This window comes from Humulus lupulus, chromosome 5, assembly GCF_963169125.1.
Source record: "Humulus lupulus chromosome 5, drHumLupu1.1, whole genome shotgun sequence".
Lineage (NCBI taxonomy): Eukaryota > Viridiplantae > Streptophyta > Magnoliopsida > Rosales > Cannabaceae > Humulus > Humulus lupulus.
Window position 1 is genome coordinate 56,244,654 of NC_084797.1, and position 24,869 is coordinate 56,269,522.

At 38.7% G+C, this 24,869-nt stretch overlaps 1 protein-coding gene and 1 non-coding gene across 2 annotated transcripts; both read left to right on the plus strand.

The window, feature by feature from the left end:
* Positions 1-1,598: 1,598 nt before the first annotated feature.
* LOC133779150 (uncharacterized) lies at positions 1,599-2,229 on the plus strand. The gene is made up of 2 exons (XM_062219143.1): positions 1,599-1,966; positions 2,076-2,229. The coding sequence occupies exons 1-2, from the start codon at positions 1,599-1,601 to the stop codon at positions 2,227-2,229; spliced, it is 522 nt and encodes a 173-aa protein (XP_062075127.1).
* Positions 2,230-13,281: 11,052 nt separating this feature from the next.
* LOC133781247 (small nucleolar RNA R71) lies at positions 13,282-13,388 on the plus strand. The gene has a single exon (XR_009870033.1). It is a non-coding gene; the product is annotated as a small nucleolar RNA R71 (small nucleolar RNA).
* Positions 13,389-24,869: the final 11,481 nt, after the last annotated feature.

Genomic DNA, 24,869 nt, shown 5'->3' on the forward strand with positions numbered 1-24,869 from the left:
TATTTTGTATAATGGCTAAGTTCTATGATTGGTTGTTGATCACTTGTGTAAAGAGTAGCATGCGTATGTTGCTGCTACTAGTTTGTTACTTTTATTAATCGCTCGTCGTTGTCTATATATATGTAGGAACTTTTCATGGCTCCTAATAACAGAGCCAGGGCAGGCCGTCCAGCCGAAAATGCGTAGGATCAAGTAGAGCAACTGACTACGAACCCATAAGTTTCAGCAGCTCGAGGCCAAAGTCGAGGTAGGGGCCGAGGTAGAGGTCAAGGCCGAGTGAGGGGCCATGGTCGAGGTCAGGGAGTGAATCAAGGACCTGACCTTACTGCTCAGATGGAGGAGCTCCATAAAAATGTGGAAGCTCAGAATGCTCGCATCGAACAGGGCCATAAAAGGCAGGTGGACTCTAATGCTTGCCAAACAGAGATGTTTCAGACATTACTCCAACACCTCCCAACAACATCGGCTAACAACTGGAATGAACCAGAAGTAGCTACAGCTGAAGTAGTGGACCAGGATCCACCGGCTGGTGGGCAGAGGATGAACCACATGTTGATGCACCGAAGGTGGCCCAATAGACACCCATCTCTGAATGGTTTGGTCACCAGAACCCACCCACCTTTGAAGGTACTGCTGACCCAGTGGTGGCAGAAGAATGGATAAGCATACTAGAAAGGATCTTCGATTTCATTGGAACTACTGAGCATGAAAAGGTGGTCTGTACAATATATATGTTGAGAAAAGATGCTCGAATCTGGTGGGATGCTGCAAAGAAGGGACATAATGTGGTCGAAATGGAATGGCCAGAATTCCTAGACTTGTTTAACTCTAAATATTACAACCGTGTCGTGATTGACCATAAGGTGGTAGAGTTTACGACTTTGAAGCAAGGAAATTTGAGTGTCCAAGAATATACCAGGAAGTTTGATCACTTATGTAGATTCACACCAGATCTGGTTAATACTGAATTAACCAAAGTATGGAGGTATATAAGAGGACTTCGAGGATAGATCGAAAAACTCGTGGATACCGGGAAGACATGCCCAGAAAAATATGCAGAAGCAGTGGAGTGAGCGCTTCGCCAAGAGTCATGGTCTGAACTGGAAAGGAAGGAATCCCACAAGTTTGAAGAAAGAAAGTTTACCTTTGGTAATCCAGATCATACCCAAGCTAACCGGAATGGCTCCAAGGGATGGTTTTTCCCCAGTACCAATCGCACTAAAGGGAATTTTGGAACCCGAGGAGGCTCAAGGCTGAGTAGCAATGGGAATAACAAGAGAAAATGGGGACCGTCTGACATCCGGAATGGGGGTTCCAACAAACAACCAAGGCACAAATTCGAGTACTGGCCTGTTTGTGATAAGTGTGGCCATCGACATCTGGGTGAGTGTAAGGAGAGGGCATGCTATGCTTATGGAAAACCAGGGCACCTCGCTAAGAATTGCCCAAGTCCAAACTGGAAGGGCAGAAACAACCAACAAAAGCAAATAGGAGCCCCAGCATGGGTCTACGCTTTTACCCAAGGCAACAAAGTAGTCAAACCATCTGAGATGGTGTCAGGTTAGATCTCTATTGCCCAAACCTCAGCATATGCATTGATGGACACTGGTGTATCAAATTCTTTTGTGGCTGCCTCTTTTGTTGAAAAATTGAATAGAATGCCTGAACCTATGCATAGTGTCTGTGGGATGTCGTTGCCTTCAAGGGAAGATATGTTGGTGTGGTCATGGGTAAGAGTCATGCCAGTTTGGGTAGAGGGACGAGAATTGACAGTAGACCTATTGATTTTGGACCTACACGAATATGATGTAATATTAGGGATGGACTGGTTATCTAAGTATGGTGCCATAGTGAACTATAAGAAGAGGAGAGTGGTTTTCAAAGCGATAGGAGAAGTGTCGTTTACGTTCCAAGGCGCAGCAAGGGAAAAGAAATTCGCGATGATCTCCGCCATCACGAATATGATGTAATATTAGGAAGTTGTTAGGGGACGGTTGCATGGGATACTTGTCACGCGTCATGGATAAGGATAAAGAGGGCACGTTACAACTAGCTGAAGTACCCATCATACGCAGATATCCTGAAGTATTTCCTGATGACCTTCCTGGCCTACTGCCGGAGCGAGAAGTGGTGTTCGATTTAGATATTATTCCAGGGATGGTGCCCATTTCGAAAGCTCCAAACCAGATGGCACTAGCAGAATTGAAGGAGCTGCAGGCTCAACTGTAGGAGCTGTTGGATAAAAAGTTCATAAGACAAAGTCATTCTCCATGGAGAGCCCTGATATTGTTTGTAAAAAAGAAATATGGCTCCATGGGAATGTGTATAGACTATCGGGAGCTGATTAAGGCGACAATTAAAAACTGATACCCTCTTCCTAGGATCGATGATCTATTTGATCAACTCCATGGAGCATCGATATTCTCCAAGATAGATCTCCGATCAGGTTACCATCAGCTCAGTGTTAAGGATTCGGACATACCTAAGACAACATTTTTGACGCGGTATGGTCACTACGAGTTCGTGGTAATGTCCTTCGGACTCACCAATGCACCCACCGCATTCATGGAACTAATTAATCGATTGTTTAGTGAGTTTCTAGATAAATTTTTCGTTCTGTTTATTTATGATATTTTGATATACTCGAGGAACCCGGAGGAACATGTGGTGCATTTGGAGATGGTTCTTCATCATTTGAAGGAACAAAAACTTTATGCCAAATTCTCCGAGAGTGAATTTTGGCTGGAAAAGGTGAGTTTCTTGGGCCATGTGGTGTCAAGTGAAGGGATATCCGTGGATCCTACCAAGATAGAGGTAGTAAATTAGTGGAAACCTTCAAAAAATGCTCAGGAAGTGATAAGTTTTCTCGGATTAGCAGAGTATTATAGGCGGTTCTTAGAAGGGTTTTCTAAAATAGCAATGCCAATGATCACTCTTTCTTGTAGAAATGCTAAGTTTGTATGGACCGAACAATGTGGGAGAAGTTTCCAAGAACTAAATACGAGGTTGACCATTGCCCCAGTGCTGACAATCCCTAGTGGGACAGAGGGATACATAATCTACAACGATGCCTCATGACAAGGACTGGCAGCGGTACTAATGCAACATGGCAAGGTGATAGGTTATGCATCGCGACAGCTAAAGAGTTACAAAAAGAACTACCCCACGCAGGACTTAGAGTTGGTTGCAGTTGTGTTCACTTTAAAAATCTGGAGACATTATCTCTATGGGATACATTGTGGCATTTACACCGACTACAAGAGCCTCATGTATTTCTTCACCCAGAAGAAATTGAACATGAGTCAGGGCTGGTGGTTAGAATTGTTCAACGATTATGATTGTGACATTCTGTACCATCCCAAAAAGGCCAATAAGGTGGTAAATGCTTTGAGTCGACAATCGATGGCATACATGATAACAATGGAAGAAATGCCCTGGAACTACAAGGTGACATCTCTACGTTGGATCTTGAGGTAGTTGTTGGCAAATTATCAAATCTTTCGTGCAACCCACCATTATTGAAGCCATACAAGGAGCATGGCTTTTGGAACCTTGGTATGAGCATATCACACATGAGGTGAAGAAGGATATGCGACCGGGATTCCACATGTTAGAATATGGGGAGTTAGGATTTAAAGGTAGAATTTGTGTTCCTGAAGATGCAGAGATTAAGAAGCAAATCATCTATGAGGCACACAATGCCCCTTACGCAATGAACCCCGGCGCCTAAAAAATGTACCCGGATTGAAGGAAATATTTTTGGTGGCCGAAAATGAAAAAGGAAGTAGCAGAATACGTGGCTCATTGCCTCACCTGCCAACAAACCAAGGCGGAGCACTAATAACCAGCTGGGTTGCTGCAACCGCTAAAGATTCCAGAATGGAAGTGAGAGATGATCACAATGGACTTTGTCACTGGACTGCCAAATACTCCTAAGGGTCAAGATACAATATGGGTTATTGTTGATAGATTGACCAAGTCAGCACATTTCCTACCCATTAAGATAACTTATTCTGCGTATAAGTGAGCAGACTTATACATAGCTGTAATGACCCACTAATCTAGACTTTTGGACCATTAACGAAACTATACATAAAATCCTTAATAGAACTTACATTTGCGAAAATACCATAATTTTATTAAGTAACTTGTAAAAATAAAAGTTACTTACATAAATACCAAAAAGGATATGGGATCCCATTGTCTTTAAAAACAAAACATGATTTAAAATAAAAAAAAAAGACATTACATAAATCGTGCGGAAAATACATGTAAAAAAAAACATAAAATAGAAACTACATCCTCGAATCGAATAACGCTCGGCTCCTTGACTCCATTCACCATCGATACACATCCTCTAAGCGTCCACGAATCTTACCGCCTCTTAAAGCTATTTTCCTGCACATAAAACAAAAAGGAATGAGCCTAATGCCCAGCAAGGAAAATCTAACACATAGTCATAAACATAATTTCATAAGAAACATAAAGACTTAACATAATACATATAACATACACTTATTATAATGGCCATTATTACTTGGGGTCCCATAGACTAAACAAGCATATGGCCATGGGATTAGTGGGGTCCTACAAGCTAAGTAGGTCATATGCCCATAACCCATTTGGGGTCTTGTTAGTCAAATGGGTCATATGCCCAAGCCTACAAACATACATGCATACATATCATAACACATTTAATAACATAAAACATAAGATAACATAAGCATATAACATATTGATTCTAGCCTATTTTCCTTACCAAAGTTACCGGGATATGTGGACTGAGTTGGGACTTTTTGGAACACTCCTAATAACCATTAAAAAGAGTGAGTCTAAAGAAGAAAAGAGATGAAATGAAAGGGATGGAAAGACTAAACCATTTGAAAAACATGCTTATCGAAACTTATGTGCTCAAGAACTTAGTTTTCCTAACCAAAATAAGAATGAGGTTAGGGAACTGAATAGAAGGCTATGAGAAAGAAAATAACATAAAACAATGAGCTAGAGTTTTGGTTTACCTCAAAGACTTGAAAGACCAATCTACACCACAACCGAAATACTATAGAACCTCACTTCCCAAAGTGTTTGATAAGCTTATGATGTTTAAGCTTATGATTTTCCCAAACCAGGTGTTTACACTCTCACACTCACTTAACACTAGCAGCTTCTGAACTTAGAGCAAAAGGTGAATAATGGCTGGGTACTAGGTCCTATTTATAGAGTTTGGGAATGAAAGTATCTTGATTTTACTTGAATAAAAATAATGGCTTTTTAGGTGAAAATAATTTGAATAATCGTTCAGCAGAGGCTGAAGACTCGTTCAAAAGATGCTGGACTTATGAAGGAGTTTGAATGGCTGAAAGGAAAATAATTCAAAAATGTTTGAAAACATGCTGGAGGAGGCGATATATCGCCCCCTGTAGGCGATATATCGCCTGGGCCAGTATGCCCGAGGCGACCGTGCATCGTCTCGTGTTTTCCGTATCTACGTGCTGCGATATATCGCCCCCTATAGCTGCGATATATCGGCACACGCTGAATATTTAAACACGAAATTACACATTTTTAGCTAAGTTTGAATGGATTAAATAGCCTTGACTAAGCCTTCAACGTATTCAAAGCTGCTGATTGACCCTATAACATTCAAACTTTACCCTTATTTAATTTAATCCTCAAAAATACTTAATCCTTAATTACCCATTCATAACATGTGCTTAAAATCCTATTGGTTGATATCTAAACCTTATAATATAACATATATTATCCTTAATATCAATCATATAATCAAACCTTAGGTTATACTTAATATTCTTAAACTATAGGTTAAACTTAGAAAATCTATAAGTACTACTATGAGTGTCCAAATAATTCCCGGTCTGAACCAAAAATCCACAGTAACAAAGATAATACTATACATACTATAATACTACTAAATAATTAGCTAAGTAAAGTTCTTGGACTCTACAATAGCAGAGATTGTACGACTACATGGAGTACCTAAGTCCATCATTTTAGACTGAGACAGATGTTAAAGGATGCAAGAAGGATTGGGGACTTAACTTAAGTTTAGCATGCTTTCCATCCCCAAATAGACGACCAAAGTGAGCGAATGATCCAAACCCTGGAAGACATGTTGAGAGCCTCTGTACTCCACTTCCAGGGGTCATGGAGCGAAAAACATCTGCTGATGGAATTTACTTACAACAATAGCTACCACGACTCTATTAAGATGGTGCTTTATGAAGCCCTGTATGGGCGAAGGTGTCGATCCCCGATTCATTAGCACAAAGCTGGTGAAAGAAAATTCTTGGGTACAGAGGAAGTGAACAAAGTTACTGAGGATATTAAGAAGATTTGAGAGAGGCTGTAGACCTCCATAGATCGACAACACAAATATGTAGACCGACGCCGAAGACCCTTGGAATTTGAAGTTGGAGATAAGGTTCTCCTGAAGGTAGCTCCATTGAAGGGAGCTCTACGTTTTGATAAGAAAGGAAAATTGAGTCCAAGAAATCTCAGACCTTTCGAGATAGTGGAGAAAATGGGTATGGTAGCCTACCGATTAGCTCTCTCACCTGCGTGGCTCAAGTACATGATGTATTCCATGTATCTATGTCGAGGAAAGATGTTGAAGACTGGAATCATGTACTTAGTTATGAACAGTTGGAAGTGGATCCGAAGTTGTGTTACGAGGAAAAACCGGTGAGGATTCTGGATCGTAAGGACAAAATGCTGCGTAATTATACTATGCCCTTGGTAAAGGTGCAGTCATGTAAACATGGGGTAGAAGAAGGAACATGGGAACCCAAAGACCGGATGAGAGAGTTATACCCACAGTTGTTCTAAGTTTCGAGGACGAAACTTGTATAAATTGTAGGTATTGTAATGCCTCGAGTTTAGGGCACTGGGTCAAACCCTACTTCGGGTATTTTCCCTGTATTACGTACTATATTAGGTGAACATTTTATGTTACAAGAAGTTTTGATGTGTAAATGCTTGCCATGCTATGGTAAGTGCAGTTTTTGTTAGAAACTGAGACCTTTGGTCGTGGACCGGGTAAAAAACTCTAATCGGGTAAAAATCTCGGATTAATTAAATAGGAAATACTATGGCATACAAATATTAATTTTTTTCTAACACTGGTACTTTATAATTGAGCTAATAAATTTAAGAAAAAATGATTGAGGATTTAATTCTAATCGATCGGATTTAAGAATGGAAATTCTTGCCCGAGCCCTAAGGGCATTTTGGTCAATTGGAGTAAATTACCAAAATTATGTGTTATGTGACAAAATTTATTTTTGGTCACATTTATTTAATTAATTTTAGCTTGGGATATTTAAAAACTATAGGGTAAAATTTTGGTTAGAAATTAGAAGTGAAATTACCAAAGGATCCTAGAATGCCTTAAAATGTGGTAAAATTTGGCAAAGGCATAAAAGTCTTTTCACAAGGGAGGAGAGAGAAGGGTGGGCAACTAGGCTATGCCTATGCACTCAAGTTTCTTGTGACATATATCCTAGGGAAGGTTAAGAGACTACCCTAATGATTAGTGCTCTTCCACATTTTTGTCCTTAATCCTTTTTCACCAAGACTAGACACTTCCCTCAAAAATCATTTTGGGCACTCAAAAACTCTTTCTCTCTTCCACTCTACACTCCAAAAACTGAAAGCCCTAAGCACCTTGGCTACCATTTCTCTTCTCTTCACAAGCTTGGTTCAATCATTCTCCATTGAAGGAAGGAGGAGTTTAAGGGAAGACTAGTGAAAAAGTATGTACGAAACCTTGTCCATTTCACTTCTTTTCTTCTTCAAATTTGAAACTCTAAGGGGTGGAATATACATGCATGTGATCTAACAGCCATGCATGGCATGGATATTGTGTTCTAGGGTTCAAGGGAGGTTGTTCTAGGAGGATCTCAAATTTGAAGCATTTTGGTGATTTAGTGAAAACAAAGGTAAGGGTTCTAGAATCTTTGTGTTTTTCCATTCATCTAAAATCTCCTACTCTAACACTCTCTTAAAAATCTGCATGTAAAACCTATGGAGCTTAGTTTGAGGGTATAGAATTTAAGAAGGAAGTTTGGACAAGCAAAGGACTATCATCTCCAAGCTAGAACCATCAAAGGTAGATCTTTGGTTGGTTTTGAGTTATATTTTGTTATTGATGTTAGATCTAGTTGTATAGGCTGATTTGTTGGTTTTTGAAGTTTATTTTATGCTTGAGGGTTAGATAGTTCCAGATGAGTACTTGAGTTTAGGCTTTTGCAAATTCCAAAATTGTGCTTTCAAACCGAAGTTATTAACTTTTTGACATCTTGATGTAAATCTGGAAAATTTCAAGGCAGCATGCACTGCCCAAATTGTTTTGACCTTTGAACGGGTTTTCCTAATAAAAAAGCTATGAAATTTTGTAAGATGTTAGCTTAAACATGTTTAAGGGTCACTGTGAAATTTTAAAGAAAAATATGTTAAGGTATAAGAGAGATAATTTTTCAAAATTTTCCCTAGAATCTAGAAACTATACTTCTGGGCAGGAAGCAGTGCCCAAATGGTTTTAAACATTTGGTTGATATTATTATTCTAAAAATTATGAAATTTTTTAGGAACCTAATTTAGACAAGTATAAATATCCCTGTAAAATTTCAGAAAAGTTGTGCTACAATGTAAGAGAAATAAATTTTAAAATTTACCATAAAATCTGGGGAAAACTTTTGGGCAGCAGGTACTGCTCAGATTGCTTTAAACATTCAAATGGGTTTTGCCACCCCAAAAATTATAACATTTTGTAGAGAATTAGTTAAGATGTGTACAAGGACTCCTGTACAATTTCAGAGAACAATGTGTTACGGTTTAAGAGAAATAAAGTTTCTAAAGTTTTCCTAAAAACTGAAAGGTAGCATTTCAAACATTAATGAAAAGTTGATTTTTACCATTTTACAAGTTAAGGGTCCAATTACCCTTCTTTCCAAAAAAAAAAACATAAGGAGAGATCCTAGGTTATGGGTGGGAATTGGTAAGAATGGGAGTTTGAGTTTTGTAGAACCTTTAATTGAGTGTATGACATTGTTAAATATTATTTGAAACAGATCAATAAGTGGTATTTTCGTAAATGGTAAAAACGGTAAAATTTCAGATGAAGACGACAAGTTGGTTGGTATTTTCTAAAGATATGAGTTGAGTATAACTCCTTTTTCCTAAAACCAAAATAGGACTTATCTAGTAAGTGAGTTCTTCATATAAAGAATATTAAAATTCATGGCGGTGAGCGTGATGCGGCGAGACCGATTTTCCTATGATAATGTTAAGACTGAAACGAAATCCGGCCTTATACACTATGAAGTGTATAGAGTCCCAAAGAATTTATTTCATGTAGCTATTGTGGAATATTAACTATAATAATATGCCATAGTTTAGTCCGAGTCACTGTGTGGTTTCACTACAGTGTTATCTAGGCGTGAAGGCTCGCTTCTGGATAGAAGGTTTCCACAAGCAAGAGCTAAGGAATCCGTGTAAGAGAACTTATGATATGTTTGGCTACAACACTTTAATGAGTAGTTTAGATAACTGAGTTAATAGTTAATAATTTTAACTAGACCTAGAATGTTTACTCAAGACTATTTTCCAAGAGAATTTGCATACTCATGACTAAGGTAAGCAGCTCGGCTAGCTACCGTGACAACTATGAACTTCGGCTAGCCACTGGGGAACTATGTGAGAAAATGGTTTGCCACTGATGCATGTGTGGCTAAGTAAGTTAGCCATCGTGATATGTAAGAAGTCTAGTTCATCACTGATGCCTATGTGGCTAAGTTCGTTGGTCATCGCGATATGTAAGAACTCTGGTTCACCACCGATGCCTGTGTGGCTATGTTGGTTGGCCATCGTGATATGTAAGAAATCCAGTTCGCCACCGATGTCTATGTGGCTAAGTCGGCTAGCCATCACGATATGTAAGAAGTCTGGTTTGCCACTGATGCCTGTGTGGCTAAGTCGTTCGGCCATCGCGATATGTAAGAAGTCTAGTTCACCACCGATGCCTGTGTGGTTAAGTCAGTTAGCCATCCTGATATGTAAGAAGTATAGTTCACCACCGATGTGTGTGTGGTTAAGGTCGGTTGGACATCGCGATATGTAAGAAGTCCGGCTTAATACCCGTGACATAGGAGTCCAGTTAAACTCCGTGACACATAAGTAAGTTAATTCCAGAATCAAAACCGTGACATAGGAGTCCGGTTAAACTCCGAGAAACATAAGTAAGTTAATTCCAGAATCAAATCTCTATGGCTAAGAAAGTATGCCGAATTCCTCTAGGAGTCTGGGTAATCGGTGTAACTTCTTTACACCCACCGACACAATGGTGAGATATGTTAAGATATGTTGAAGGTTCCTCCTGAACCCGAAGTATATATGTATGATATGATACGAATGACTAAGTATGTATGTTGTGATATGACTGAGTAAGTAAGTATGTATGTTACCAGTTAAGACTGTATGTATGCTTTGGGATTTTCTACGTGCATGTGTACCTTCAGGTTATAAATTTTTGTTATGAAGCATGACCATATGTTTTCCAGGACGTTCTCACATTCTTAAATTGTATGTTAGGGTTCAGTTTCATCAGAATCCTATTCTGCGTTTATTGTCTGCCTAGTTACAGTTAATTAAGTTCTTGCTCTGTTCATGTGGTTATTTTTGTTAAGTTGTTCTTCCTAAGCGTTTTGCTTACCTAGTTGTTTCGTGTTGTAGGTAATCTCAACGGCAAAGTGGATCAGTGAGCATTGGAGTTTATCTGCGAGCATGTACATGTGGACTGACCTTTTGAGAATTTACGTTTTCAGATTAGAACCCGTATGATAACTAACAATTTATTTTGGGCTCGTTGAATGTTTTAAAATTCTAAAACTATAATTCACTTTTAAGTATGCACATACTTTCAAACTATTGTATGTTTTGAAAAGTTTTTTTTATATGGATATTCGGTTACCATATTTTAGAAAATGGTTATGTTTTTCGCAAATTATGTTAAGAGATTTTACCGGTCGTTACATTAGTTGGTGGTGGTAAGGTCTCAATAGGACGTTAAGAGATTTTACGGGAAATAAAATCGCCTATGAAAACCGGCATGGCGTAGAAAACTTCGAATCCCCTACACATTAGTTGGTGGTGGTAAGGTCTCAATAGGGGAAACTTTTGCTTTATCGACCTCCAAACCCAAAGAAGAAACTCGATGCCCAGGTACAATCCCCTCCTTAACCATGAAATGACATTTCTCCCAATTAAGAACAAGATTGGTCTCCACACATCTTTTGAGAACTATCTCAAGGTTGCACAAACAAGAGTCAAATGAGGAACCAAAAACTGAAATATCGTCCATAAATACCTCCATTATATTCTCCACCAAGTTGGCAAAAATGGCCATCATACAACTTTGAAAAGTGGCTGGTCCATTACACAAACCAAACGGGATCCTATGAAAAGAAAATGTACCATATGGACAAGTAAATGTGATCTTCTCTTGGACCTCTGGAGCAATAATTGTTATATCCCGAATAACCATCTAGGAAACAATAAAAATCATGGCCTGCCAAGCAATCTAACATTTGGTCAATGAAAGGCAAGGGAAAATGATTCTTTTGAGTTGCCTTATTAATCTTCCTATAATCAATACACACTCTCCACCCCATCATAGTACGAGTGGGAATCAACTCATTCTTTTCACTCGTTACAATCGTCATTCTTCCTTTATTCGGTACCACTTGAACCAGACTCACCCATGAACTATCAGAAATGGCATAAATAATTCCAGAATTCAAAAGCTTCAATACTTCCGCTCTCACCACCTCTTTCATAGTTGGATTTAGTCGTCATTGGTGTTCAATAGAAGGCTTATAAGAGTCCTCCATAAGAATCTTGTGCATACAAATAGCCGGACTAATGCCTTTAATATATAAAATTGACCAAGCAAAGGCGGATGAATACCTCTTTAAAGACTCTAACAACTTCCTTTCATCTTCCTCACTCAATGATGCCGATGTAATTATGAGTTTTGTAGATCCATCCCCAAAAATGCACATCAAAGATGAGCGGGTAATTGCTTCAAAACAAGCCCATCACTAGTAGTATTCTTTTTCTCTGAGCTATTATCAATAGTTAGGGCCTTGTAGATATCTTCCTTCTTTGGCACCTCCTTTTATAACGATAATGCTTCTAAAGCAAAGACACTATCAACCACCTCCACATCATTCATGACAAAATCCACCCCAAGGTCCTCTTTAGAAATCAGTGTTGTCAAACATAGTTCCAAAGGATCATTATGAAACATGGTCTAGAAAAAGTCTCTTGAGCATGGAGTAAATACATCAACTCTCTTACAAATGGTAATGGACTAGCAATCTTGGGTGGGTTTTCCTGAAAAGTAATTGGACCCGGATTAGCCACCAATGGCTCTTTCTTCGGAATCTCCTCCTTTTGCTTGTCTTCTTCTTTCTCACCATTCATTGGGATTTCATAAACCTTTTTCATCTCAACTGTAGGAGCGTCCAATTCTTTTCCACTCCTTAAAGTGATTGCATTGCATTCTTTTGGATTCTTCACTGTATCACTAGGAAAAGATCTAGACACTTGATTCTTCATGGTATTGTCCAATTGACCCACTTGTGTTTCCAATGTCTTCATCATTGCTCCCATATTAGTACAATGTGTTTAAATATTGTTGAGACGAGTGTCATGTTGATCTAGCCTTGCCTTGGAGTCCACTATGTAAGTCCTCAGTAACTCTTCAAGTGATGGTGAAGGCTTCTCCACCATTTGTCTAGGTGGCTCTTGAGGTGGTTGGGGAACATTTCTATTGTTGGCATAGGAAATTTTTTCATGATTGTGAAGGCCAGGATGGTAGTATGTGGGCAAGTTGTTGTTGGGCCTAAAGTTGTAGTTCAGATTGACATATTGGCATTGTTCATCTATCATCCCATTTGAACTAGAAGCTTGAACCAAATTCACTGTTTCTTGACTTGTCGTTAATTTATTATCAGTTAGACCCTTAATCTGATTAGTCAAAGCAGACATCTGTGCCATCGGTGACGTTATTTGGTCTACTTCAAAAACCCCAGCTGCCTTTCTAACTGCTGATCTCTCACTCTGCCATTGACAATTATTCATTGAAATATCCTCAAACAAGATTAATGCTTCTGTCGGTATCTTTGATAGAATGGACCAGTATGTGATCTTCTTGGACCATTCAACCCACTATAGAATAGTTTAATCTGAAACCAATCCTCTATGCCATGTTGAAGACATTTTCTAAGCATCTCCTTAAATCTATTCCATGCTTCATACTATTGCTCAGACTCCATCTGTCTAAATTGAGTAATCTCAGCCCTTAGTTGTCACGTTTTATATGGCAGGAAAAAATTGGTGAGGAATTTCTATGCCATATCCTCCCAAGTAGTCACATTTCTTAGAGGTATAGATTGAAACCAAGCTCGAGCTCTATCTCTCAACGAAAATGAAAATAGATTCAATCTTATAGTATCTACTGTGACCCTCATTGATCTTGATCGTGCCACAAATCTCCAAGAAAGTTGCCAAGTGAATATTGGGGTCTTCATCAGCTAGGCCAGAATATTGATTTTGTTGCACCATGTTAACCAAGGATGGTTTAAGCTCAAAATTGTTGACATTCACTTGTTGTCTTTGAATGCTCGATTAATTGTCATTCACAACCGGCCTAAAATAGTCTCTCAAGGTCCGGTTTGTTGGTGCACTCACAAGAGCATTATTGTTGTTGGCTGGTACATTATTGTTGTTCACATGAACATTATTATTCCCTTGGTCTGCCATTTTTTGTGATCTAGGTCGTCACTCTCTCCTTATAGAAGATACAATTATTTCAATTTCAGAATCTAATGGTAGGAGATTCGAGGGACTAGCTTTTCGCATAAATCTTTAACAATAACAAATTTAGAAACCAAAGTTAGTAAACAAAAAAAAATACTTAGATTAAAATCTAATATTTTCTTTTCTATAGTAATTCAATTTTAATTTCTTTTTAATCCCTCACAACGGCGCCAAAAACTTATTGCGAAAAATAATGAATATACTTGCAAGTGCACAAATCGAACAAGTAGTAAAGTAGTCTAAAGACAGATATTATCCCACAAGGATTAAAATCAATTAAATAAATTAAATATAGCAAACACTAAATCCTAACTCTATCTAAGCAATCAATTTCGAAAGATAACAAGAAGCAAAATAAGAAATAACTATGAATTTTAAAGAACAAATAGCTAAATGTGAATAGACTAAAGATAATAACAATTGTTAAGGTTTCAACTTCACTCTCTAAAAATTTTACCCCTAATCATTAATGTGCCTAAATCAATCAAATATGTTCAAAAACCTAGTGCGTTGTTTTATCTCTATACTCTCTCTCGAGTGTCGCATAAAAAATGTGTAAGTGATACCTACTCTATATCTCTATATGACCATTTATCCTCACCATCATTAAGTTTCACTCTAGAAATAATCCTAAATATTCCACCTCTCGATTTCACAATCTAGAATTATCTCGGTTACCTAGATTTATGCTTATATCTGGATCTCACACAACCTAAGTTTTTCTACCTGCTGGCGGATTATTTGAATGTTCCCCTCTCAAATAATAATTTTCACAATCTAAATACAACCCTAATTATAATTCATATACTATAAAGAGAAATATGAAAAATCATAATTAAAGCAACAATGATTCAAAGTAGGACACAAGAACAATATTGAACTAAAATAGACTTTGCATTTAATCATAGATATAAAATCATGTCAAGAGATCCATCTACACCCTAACAAAATAAGAAAATTAGTCATACACGATGTGGTTTATAATCCCAAACACATTGTAATTATCTTAAAAGAACAAAGAAATAAAGAAGAAAAGCAAAGAACACTAAAGAACTTCATTGATATTGCTTGATTCACTTCTTAGATCCTTCTCCAATGAGTCCCATTCATCCAAATGTGTTTCTTTTCCTTTATATATGTGTTGTGGTCGTGCCCTAGTCTCTAGAAACCGCCTTAGCCGTCTTACTTTTGAATTCAAGTGGGAAGCATGTGAAAAAACATGTTTTCCTATTTTTGTTGCGCGACAGGCGATGTGTCGCCTATACCCAAGCGACGCGTCGCCTATACTAGGCGATGCATCGCCTTATGTCAGGCGACTTTCTAGGTTTGAATTTTTTTTCTCGAATTTCAGCGACTTCTTGCATCTCAGGAGCGACATAACGCATCCTTCTCTAACTTGAACACCCGAAATAATATTCAAAGCACCTAAAAACTAAATTCATGCACAATTAAAGGAAACTCATCAAATCTACACAAAAATTATGGAAAACAAAATCATTCTAAGGATAAAAATCAATATTTGAGTGCATAAAACATGCACTCATCCCACCCCCAAACTTGAACAATTTATTGTCCTCAAGCAAAAGAGACATTTAGTAATAGCTAACCTTAACCAAAACAACGAACTCTTAAACACTAAAAAAGACTAACACAACCAAATCAAGAATGTTTATTTAGACTCAAGGGTTAAATTCTCAAATTACTAACTCTTTTTCAGTCACCGAATATGTGGATTAAAGCATAAGACTAGAATTTCAACAAATCAATAATCAAATTTTAATATTATAATCTCATTGTATACCAAACATCTTTAATAATCTCAAACAAATATGTAGCTCATGTGCATCAAGACAAAAATAACAAACAAATCACATAGTCAAAACAACCATAAGCTCACTTGATCAACTTGTCTCCACTAATGTAAATCAAATATCATGTAAATCAATAGGTCTTCATTTGGTTTATAACATTAGGATCGGGTCAATGGTGGATTAAAATGGACATTTAGGCATACTTCACACCATAAACTTACAAAAGAACTAACTTTATACTATAAAACTCCCCTTTTTCCCAAAACATTTTTTTCACTATCTCATTCCTTGCATCTATATTTTTTTTCATCATTGAGTTACTACTTCCCCCAAACTTGTTTTTTTTTTTTTTAATTTTGCATTTCAACATTTTTTTCTTTCAAAAACATTCATCTTTCTCTTTTTTTTTTCTGTTTATTTTGAAAAACAACTTTACAATCAATACAATTGAAGAGTAACTCACTTTTTAAATTGAAACCCCACACATCATCTATTTTCCAATCACACAATCATAATATATCACATTCCCCTACTTTACAACACATTCCCCTACTTTACAACACATTCCAAAAATCAATAAAATTCAATCCTATGCTTATGGTGCAAAAGAGGTTAAAAAGATAAAAATTAATCAAGTTGAAATTGGCATGTCACAAGCTCAAAATGTGTTAAAATAACAAAGAATAAGAATGTTACAATAGCTCAAAAAGGGAAACAAAAGGAAATATATATATATATAGGTTAGCTTTTTGGCTCAAACGATTCAAAGAATATGCCTCTATCATCTCTACATAACAAAGATCTAGGATTTCGCCTCAACAAATTGATTAAGGAAACTCTAGTTGTATCTATGTCAAACAAAATGAATCCAAGTCTCTACAATACCCACAAAGCCACATATTGAATATGAATCATAAAGAGATACTTCAACGAGAGATAATAATATTAACACCGAGTAAGACAAGCCAAGCAAACAGTCAATATACATCAAATAAAACATAGTAGTCATCATCGAAACCCATGAGTAATAAAGTCAACATCTCTATTTAGTCAAGTACATTCATCCAATAAAACTTAAAAATAAAATAAAAACTAAAAAAACCAAAAGTTCACCCAACTAAAAACAGAAATATAAAATAAATGAAAATAAAAGAACAGAAAAATAAACTATTTCCCCCTAAACTTAATAAAAACAGTGTCCCCACTGTTTAACCTAAAAATAACAAGGAAAGAAAAGAATACAACACAGCCAGACTAAGGATCGTGGCCATATAATCACCGTCATTAGTAACGGGTGGCTCCTCAGGCGTTGGAGAATGGTAGGGATCATGAAACATGCTCGGAAATTGTGGCATGACCATGAACACTAATAGTAGCAGCCCTCATAATCTTCAAAATACTATCCTGAATTAATAGTCCAACATCGATAGACTTGCCCGCACAAATACTGTTGACCACGATTTTGGCAAACGACGAATAGAAGTCAAAACTACAATAAACCTTCAAGAGAAAATACGATAATGATAATTTTATAGTGGTTCTGCCCCAATTTATTGGTAATAGCCTAATCCACTTGGAGTTGTGATATATAGATCCACACTAAAGATCAGATAAACCTGTGTCCACTGAGTTTCTCAAGTGTAAGTAGAAAAATACTGAGTGTCTCTCTCTAAAGAATACAAGTTTTTTCTCTCTAAGCTCTCTTAGAAAATGCCCCAAGTAACAATCCTAAAGTCTCAAAACTAGAGAGTTTTTCTTAGTCTCCAAAGATCAGATCTCCCTAAATGATGCCATGAGCCATTTATTTATAGGCTCATGGATCGTACATCAGATATATCCCTTTGACCAGGTCCTTGGTTCTTCCAACAGACTTTAATTAATAAAATATAAATGAATTTAAATTACAATTATAAAGCTATTATTCCGGGATATCTGAGAGATTCCCGCGGCAGTTGAGAATGATTGAGGTTGAAGCTGTTACTGAGGCTTTTATGAAGAGTCACTAGACGTTAACTTCTGAGATTCTGATCCATGGACTAACCAAATCCATCCCCGAAGTGACTGATCGGCCAAGACAACTCACCGGTCTACATAGGCAAGCACCTTTCATCGGCATTGGCAAAGCACACCTCTAGCACACCTCTTGTCAGTATAAGCAAAGCACTCCTCTAGCACACCTCTAGTCTAGCATGACACATCTCTGGTCTAGCATGACATATTTCTAGTCTAGCATGACACATTTCTGTTCTAGCAAAACACTTTACTGGTCGGGCAAAACAACTGACTGGTCGGCCAAAATACTCCACTAGTCGGCCAGAACATTTTACTGGTCAGTCAAAAATATTTACCGGTCGGACAAAAATTATACCTGGTCGGTCAAATCACTTCCAAACCAGATAAATAACTTTCATGACCAGTAATATAACAACTCCGAAGATCCAATACATTTATTGACTGTTAATGTGCCATTTACTGACCATGCATTGCCACTTGTCACTTCTGATTGCCACGTCATCGAACTGAAATTTTTGGGGATAACATTTGCCCCTCAATTTTATTATATGATTTACTCGTATGAAAAACTTTTTCTCTAGCAAAATGTTTTTGAGGTCATCCAAAAGCTTCCATCCAATTAGTAACTTTCACTTTTGTAGTAAACCCACGATTGAACTTTTCCTTTTGAATTTTTAAAATACCCTTTTTTGATCTTGTTGTAGTACCCCATGAGTAAGAAAAACATGTTTGTGTCCCATGCCCTTGAGATTTGTTGTCCCCTCAAAAATAATTTATTGGGAAAGCATGTGTATGGCCGATCGGTCATCTTCTTTGAGAATCACCAAGGGCACCATAAACATGCCCCCCAAGCCGCTCGGGTATGCCACCGTCTGCTCGGATGTAATGGAACCATCACTCGGACACCAGGGCACCATCACTCGCACACCACGCATCCACTCGGGCACCACACCATCTGCTCGGACCACGCCATCTGCTCAGACCAGAACCCAGCCGATCGGACACTCTTCCATTCATTCAGACACCACAAGAACAGCTCGGATGCATGCCATCTACTTGGACCAACGCCCAGCCGATCGGACACTCTTCCAGATCCTCGGACGCACTAGGTTTCTCGTATGGCAACCCTCGGACGCGGACCCTCGGAAGCACCAGGCTCCTTGGCGTGGCCTCCTCGGGCAATAGGACTCTTGGATGCATGGCCCAGCCGCTCAGATGCACACGCCCACCGATCGGACATGCACGCTCATCTGCTCAGATGAACACACCCACTGATCGGACACGCTCATCCGCTCGGATGCACACACCCATCGACCGGACACCCGCCCCCATCCGCTCGAACACGCACGCTCATAAGTCTTTGGGCTTGTAAAAAAAATGGTTCATGCATTATTGGCACCAAATTTTTTTTTTGCTTATTATTGTTGCCCTCAACATGTTTATTTGGGGAATAAAAAATAATTTTATTACTCATAAAATATTTTACTGGGTAGTAAATATTTTTTCTTAACATTGATTGACTTATGTTTGTTTGGTTTACTCTAGGGACTCATCACTGTTAGTCATGCACAACACTGAGCAGTAGACTATAAGGAGCTGGTCAAGGTCTTGAATGATCAATTGGTTGAAGCACAAGCAAAGATTAATGTGCCTGCCTCTCCTGCTCTATCACTCCGACCAAAGAAGGTCCTGGATGTTGACGATGGTGTTAACTAGTCATGGACTAGTTTACCCGACCAATAGACACTCTTAGCCAACCTGAGAGCTTCCTATCCATCAAGAAAGTTTCCTACTCAACCAGTGAAACATGCTCAGCCGACCAGGGAAGTTGTATATGTTCTCCCGACCAGGAAAACTTTACACCTGACCAACTGAACTTTGATATGGCTAGTAGTGTACTCTTTTTTTTATACTTTTGTGAAGACAACTGATGCTTAGCAGCTTTGATATTTTTCTCGTAACGCCAAGCTGTTGGCATTTATACTTTACTTTTCTTTGCTAACTTGAAACATTCTAAGTCTTTTTAGACTTAAGACATTATAAGTTTTGTGTGAATAGTAAAGTCATTCTAATGTATGTCTTAAATTTTTGCATGAGTACTTAGTTTTCTAACGTAGAAATTCTAGACATTTCATAAGTCCATACTAAGTATACTTTCTCACACTCTTATTGCTCTAACATTTTATGAGAATAATGTTTATTGTCACACAAATATCTCCTTCTTACTTGAAATTTAAAAAAAATTCCGAGTTACCTAAGCCTTGTCAAACAAGTTAGCTTTATGGTCTTTTTGGACTTTGAAAATTTACAAGTCAGCCTAAAAACAGATATGTTAACTCGTGCTCTTATTGCCTGTGTTAAATTATATACCAGTATACCCCATGTGCCCCCCAAGTGATCGAGGGTTGAAAGATCCTTAGTCACTTGCTACTTGGCCAAATCTGTTCGAGCAATTAATTACTCGTGAAAGACATAGAATATATGGAAAATATTCGAGTAGTTGAACACTGCTTGAACGTATCGACCAGTTGAATGCTGTCCAATTTTACCGACCAGTTGAACACTGTTCAAATAATTAACACACATGCACATTTGTAGCATGAATCGACCACGCTGCGCGTAGTCTCTTTTATTACTCGTAAAAAAAGGACAAAACGTGTCTAATAACAAGTCTAAAACAACAAAAATTGTTCAAAAATAGATGACTGGTCAGCAAATAACCTGCTCATAAACCAAATTTAAATAACAAGTTAAACAACTTGCAATTAAACTACCACTCTGAAAGCGGTATTTAGTGACAATATATCCTCCGATGCTCACCATTCCAGTGGTTCTTGATCAAGCTCCGTTCACCTAATCTGATCCTAGCACTCCAGCTCATGTCAAAGTATCTGGGCATACCTCTCCTTTTCTTTGTTATTATCCTGAGCCAAGTAGTGTGGACCATATAGTGTCTAAGGTAAAGTCCACAGATCCAGGTTGCAAGGGTGGAGATCTCCGTCATTTGAACCCATAATTGTTGGTGCCTCCTTCTCTTTGTGGTGTCTCTGCCCGATACTTTCTCAACTTTCCCGACTGGAGAAGAAATTCTATCTCGTCCTTGAGGTGATTGCATTCATTCGTGTCGTGACCATAATCTCCATGGAAACGACAAAAATTATTCATGTCTCTCTTACTCATCTCTTTCCTGATGGGTGGAGGTTTCTTGTAGGGAACCTCTTCATGACTAGCAAGACATATTTTCGCTCGGCTAGTTGAGAGAGTGGTGTAATTAGTGAACTGAGGCTCATACTTGGTTGGCTTTTCGTTTGAACTCGACTTAGCCTTCTTTTCTTCATGGTTGTCAGACCCGTTATTCCCATGTTTCTTTCCACCATTCTTAAGAGGGTCAGCTGATCTACCTAGATTGTTTATGCCATTCTTCTCTTTCTCGATTACTTCATCTAATTTCATACACTTGTCTGCTCGGTCAAGAAATTGTTGGAGTGTTGAGATTGGATTGCAATGTATACTATCCCACAAGGGGCTTCGATAAGTTATCCTAGAGGATATTGCAACCATCTTCCCCTCGTCTCCGACAACAATTGATCTATTGGCTTCTCTCATGAATCTTTGTATATAATTCTTTAGAGATTCATCCTTCCCTTGTTTGATATCATCCAAGTGGTTGGCATAAACTGGTGGAGTCCGAGCAGCACTGAATTGTTTACAAAACTCCTTCCTGAATGCTTCCCAAGAGGTAATGGAGTTTGGCTTAAACTTCCAATACCATTCCTGGGCAGTATCTGACAAAGTAGTCAAGAAAACTCTACACCGATAATCGTCACTTACCCTGAGCAGTTCCATCTGGTCCTCAAATTTCCCAACATGTCTAATGTGATCTGCCTTTTCTGTATATATTGGCAGCATTGGTGCTTTATATTTTGCCGGCAGCTGGGCTGTTCTAATCCGGGCACAAAATGGGCTGCCACTCCAGTGGTTTATCGCATCCATCCCGAAAGGTCATTTAGACAAAACTTGCACTGCAGTCGCTAGCACGTCAAGCTGGGCTTGGATAACTGGTGCAACTAACGAAGTTCCAAGGACTTGACCGCCTGGTCGGGCATTACCATCTGGTGCACTGTCGTCAAGTATTTCTACTTGACTGGCAGGGCGGTTCAGATTTTTCCCTTCGACCGGGATGGTCCTCCTCTTGTTGGTGAAAACGTCCTTTAGATCCTTTTGGGAAGCATGCAATTATGCCCGATCGAACACTGTACTTTTTTATTTTTCAGAGGGCTTACTACGCGAGACTTGCTCTCTCCCACTCGCTGCTGGCTGGGGTGTGTAGTGGAGGCTTTTCAATACGTCCCGGGCAGTCTTTTCCTCCTTGTGGGTTGTTGTCTTCTTTATCCTTTGACTGGTCGGTGTGATGACTATCAGCCTCATCATGACCATGCCCATCTTTGAACTGTGAAGTCCTCTTATCTCGAGGAGTCCTGGTCTGATCCTGCCTGGGTGGAGTCTTCTTACTGCCTAATCGGCGACTTCCGGATCTTGAAATTTCTGATTGGTGGCTCCTGGAAGTGGTTCTAGAGTTCTCTCTTTGCATTGAGGCAGTTCCGGATTTGACCCCATCACCTTCACGAACAGGGGGTTACTCCTGCTTCTGTCCGGTCCCCGAGAATTGGCTCTGTCAGTGGTCCTCTGACCAGCATTATTATTTCTTGCTCCCTGGGTGGCTGCTTGTGCCGCGGCTTGAGCATTCGCTTGGGCCAATTGGGTAGCCACTTCTAGAGCAAGTGCTGCTTCATGATGTCTCCGGTCGACTTCATCCTGTCGTTGTCTGATCTCTTCACTTCTGGCCTCCATATCGCGCCTTTGCAGCTCTAACACAGCTCTCTGCCTGGCCATCTCTTCAGCGAAAGACTCCTTCCGAGCATTGAATTGCATCATCTCCTCTTGGAAAGCACCTATTGCTTCCTGGAGTTGTTCAACTTCTGGAGTGGTCTCCTCAAGAAAAACCCTGGGCTCAGTCTCTGAGTTCTGCGGTCCAGGACCTTCTTTTTTAGCAGGCTCTTTTGACGTGCCTGACTTTTTGGATGCCACATTGGTATTCTTGGGCATCATCTTGATGTGATAGTCGTGTGTTTCATCCCTTCAGGCTCTCAATCAAAGCACCAAAATGTTGACCACGATTTTGGCTAATGACGAATAGACGTCAAAACTATAGTAAACCTTCAAGAGAAAATACGACACTGATAATTTTATAGTTGTTCAGCCCCAATTTATTGGTAATAGCCTAATCCACTTGGAGTTGTGATATATAGATCTACACTTAAGTTCAGATGAACCTGTATCAACTGAGTATCTCAAGTGTAAGTAGAAAAATACAGAGTTTGTCTCTCTAAAGAATACAAGTTTTTTCTCTCTAAGCTCTCTTAGAAAATACCCCAAGAATGTCCCAAGTAACAATCCCAAAGTCTCAAAACTAGAGAGTTTTTCTCAGTCTCCAAAGATCAGATCTCCCTAAATGATGTTGTGAGCCATTTATTTATAGGCTCATGGATTGTACATTAGATATATCCCCTTGACCGGGTCCTTGGTTCTTCCAACATATTTTAATTAATAAAATATAAATGAATTTAAATTACAATAATATAGCTACTATTCCAGGATATCAGAGAGATTCCCGCGGTAGTTAAGAATGATTCCGGTTGAAGCTGTTACTGTGGCTTTTCTGAAGAGTCACTAGACGGTATCTTCTGAGATTCTGATCCATGGACCAACCAAATCCATCCCCGAAGTGACTGATCGGCCAAGACAACACACCAGTCTACATAGGCAAGCACCTCTTGTTGGCATAGGCAAAGCACACCTCTGGTCGGCATCGGCAAAGCACTCCTCTAGCACACCTCTGGTCTAGCATTACACATCTCTGGTCTAGCATGACACATCTCTTGTCTAGCATGACACATTTCTGGTCTAGCAAAACGCTTTACTGGTCAGGCAAAACAAATGACTGGTCGGCCAAAATACTCCACTGGTCGGCCAGAACATTTTACTGGTCAGGCAAAAATCTTTACTGGTCGGAAAAAAATTCTACCTGCTCGGTCAAATCACTTCCATACTAGATAAATAATTTTCATGACCAGTAATATCACAACTCTGAAGAGCCAATACCTTTATTGACTATTAATGTGCCATTTACTGACCATGCATTGCCACTTGTCACTTCTGATTGCCACGTCATCGAACTGAAATTTTGGGGATAACAAATACAATACAACAAAATCATTCGGTCAACCAGAATCTTAGACTTATTCTTAGAGGGCATCAATGTGGAACAAATAAAACTATGCCATGCTTTCGGATAAGGATTCAACACTGTACTAAGCACATTACGAGGCACTGTCGAATCAGTAGTAGAATAATTCCAATCCACACTAGGGGGAGCAAGCTGACTTGAAATAAATTTGTAATCTGGTCCCTCTCTCACCATAGTATGATATTCATCATCCAAAACTCATGGAAACCCATAATATGCATTAATCACTGACGAAGAAAAATTAACCATTCGACCCCTTACCATCACAAAATTGTTCACTCTTTGTTGGGTGCCATTAGCATAAAATTCTCTAACCACAATCATATTCCTGATGATGGAAACCTCACATAAGCATTGCCATCCAAGTTCTTGAATGATGCTCAACAAATTGCCATCACGTGGCGCTGGCTGAAAAGAAGATTCCATGATAATCTTCTTATTCCGATCATTATACAAATTATATTTAGCCTTTGCCTCATCATTCAAAAAAGAGTGTTGTACAATAAAGGACTTCGAGGTAGAGGCCTCAATTCTTTTCTTTTTAAGCCCCATAAGCAATAATCAAAGACCCCTAGAAACACTCTTAAAATCAACAACACTCTTGAACTCAAACTACCTCTCACAAAACACCAAATCTCTCCAACCTTCAATGAAAATCACCAATCATAAAAAAATACCAACATCCCACATATACTAAATTAATGCATAATTACCAAAATCAATCACTCCCAACTTGCTAATGTATCTCCAAGAATAAACAAATTAAAACCATCCACAAAATTCAAGTAATTCCTCAAAAATCAATGGAATATATCAATGGAGCATTTTATCAAATACTT

What these genes read in the sequence shown, in the direction of transcription:
- LOC133779150 (XM_062219143.1), top strand. Translation starts at nt 1,599, where the DNA reads ATGGACACTGGTGTATCAAATTCTTTTGTGGCTGCCTCTTTTGTTGAA. An exon ending in TCCGCCATCACGAATATGAT is followed by an intron (nt 1,967 to 2,075) that starts GTAATATTAGGA and finishes CATCATACGCAG; the next exon opens with ATATCCTGAAGTATTTCCTG.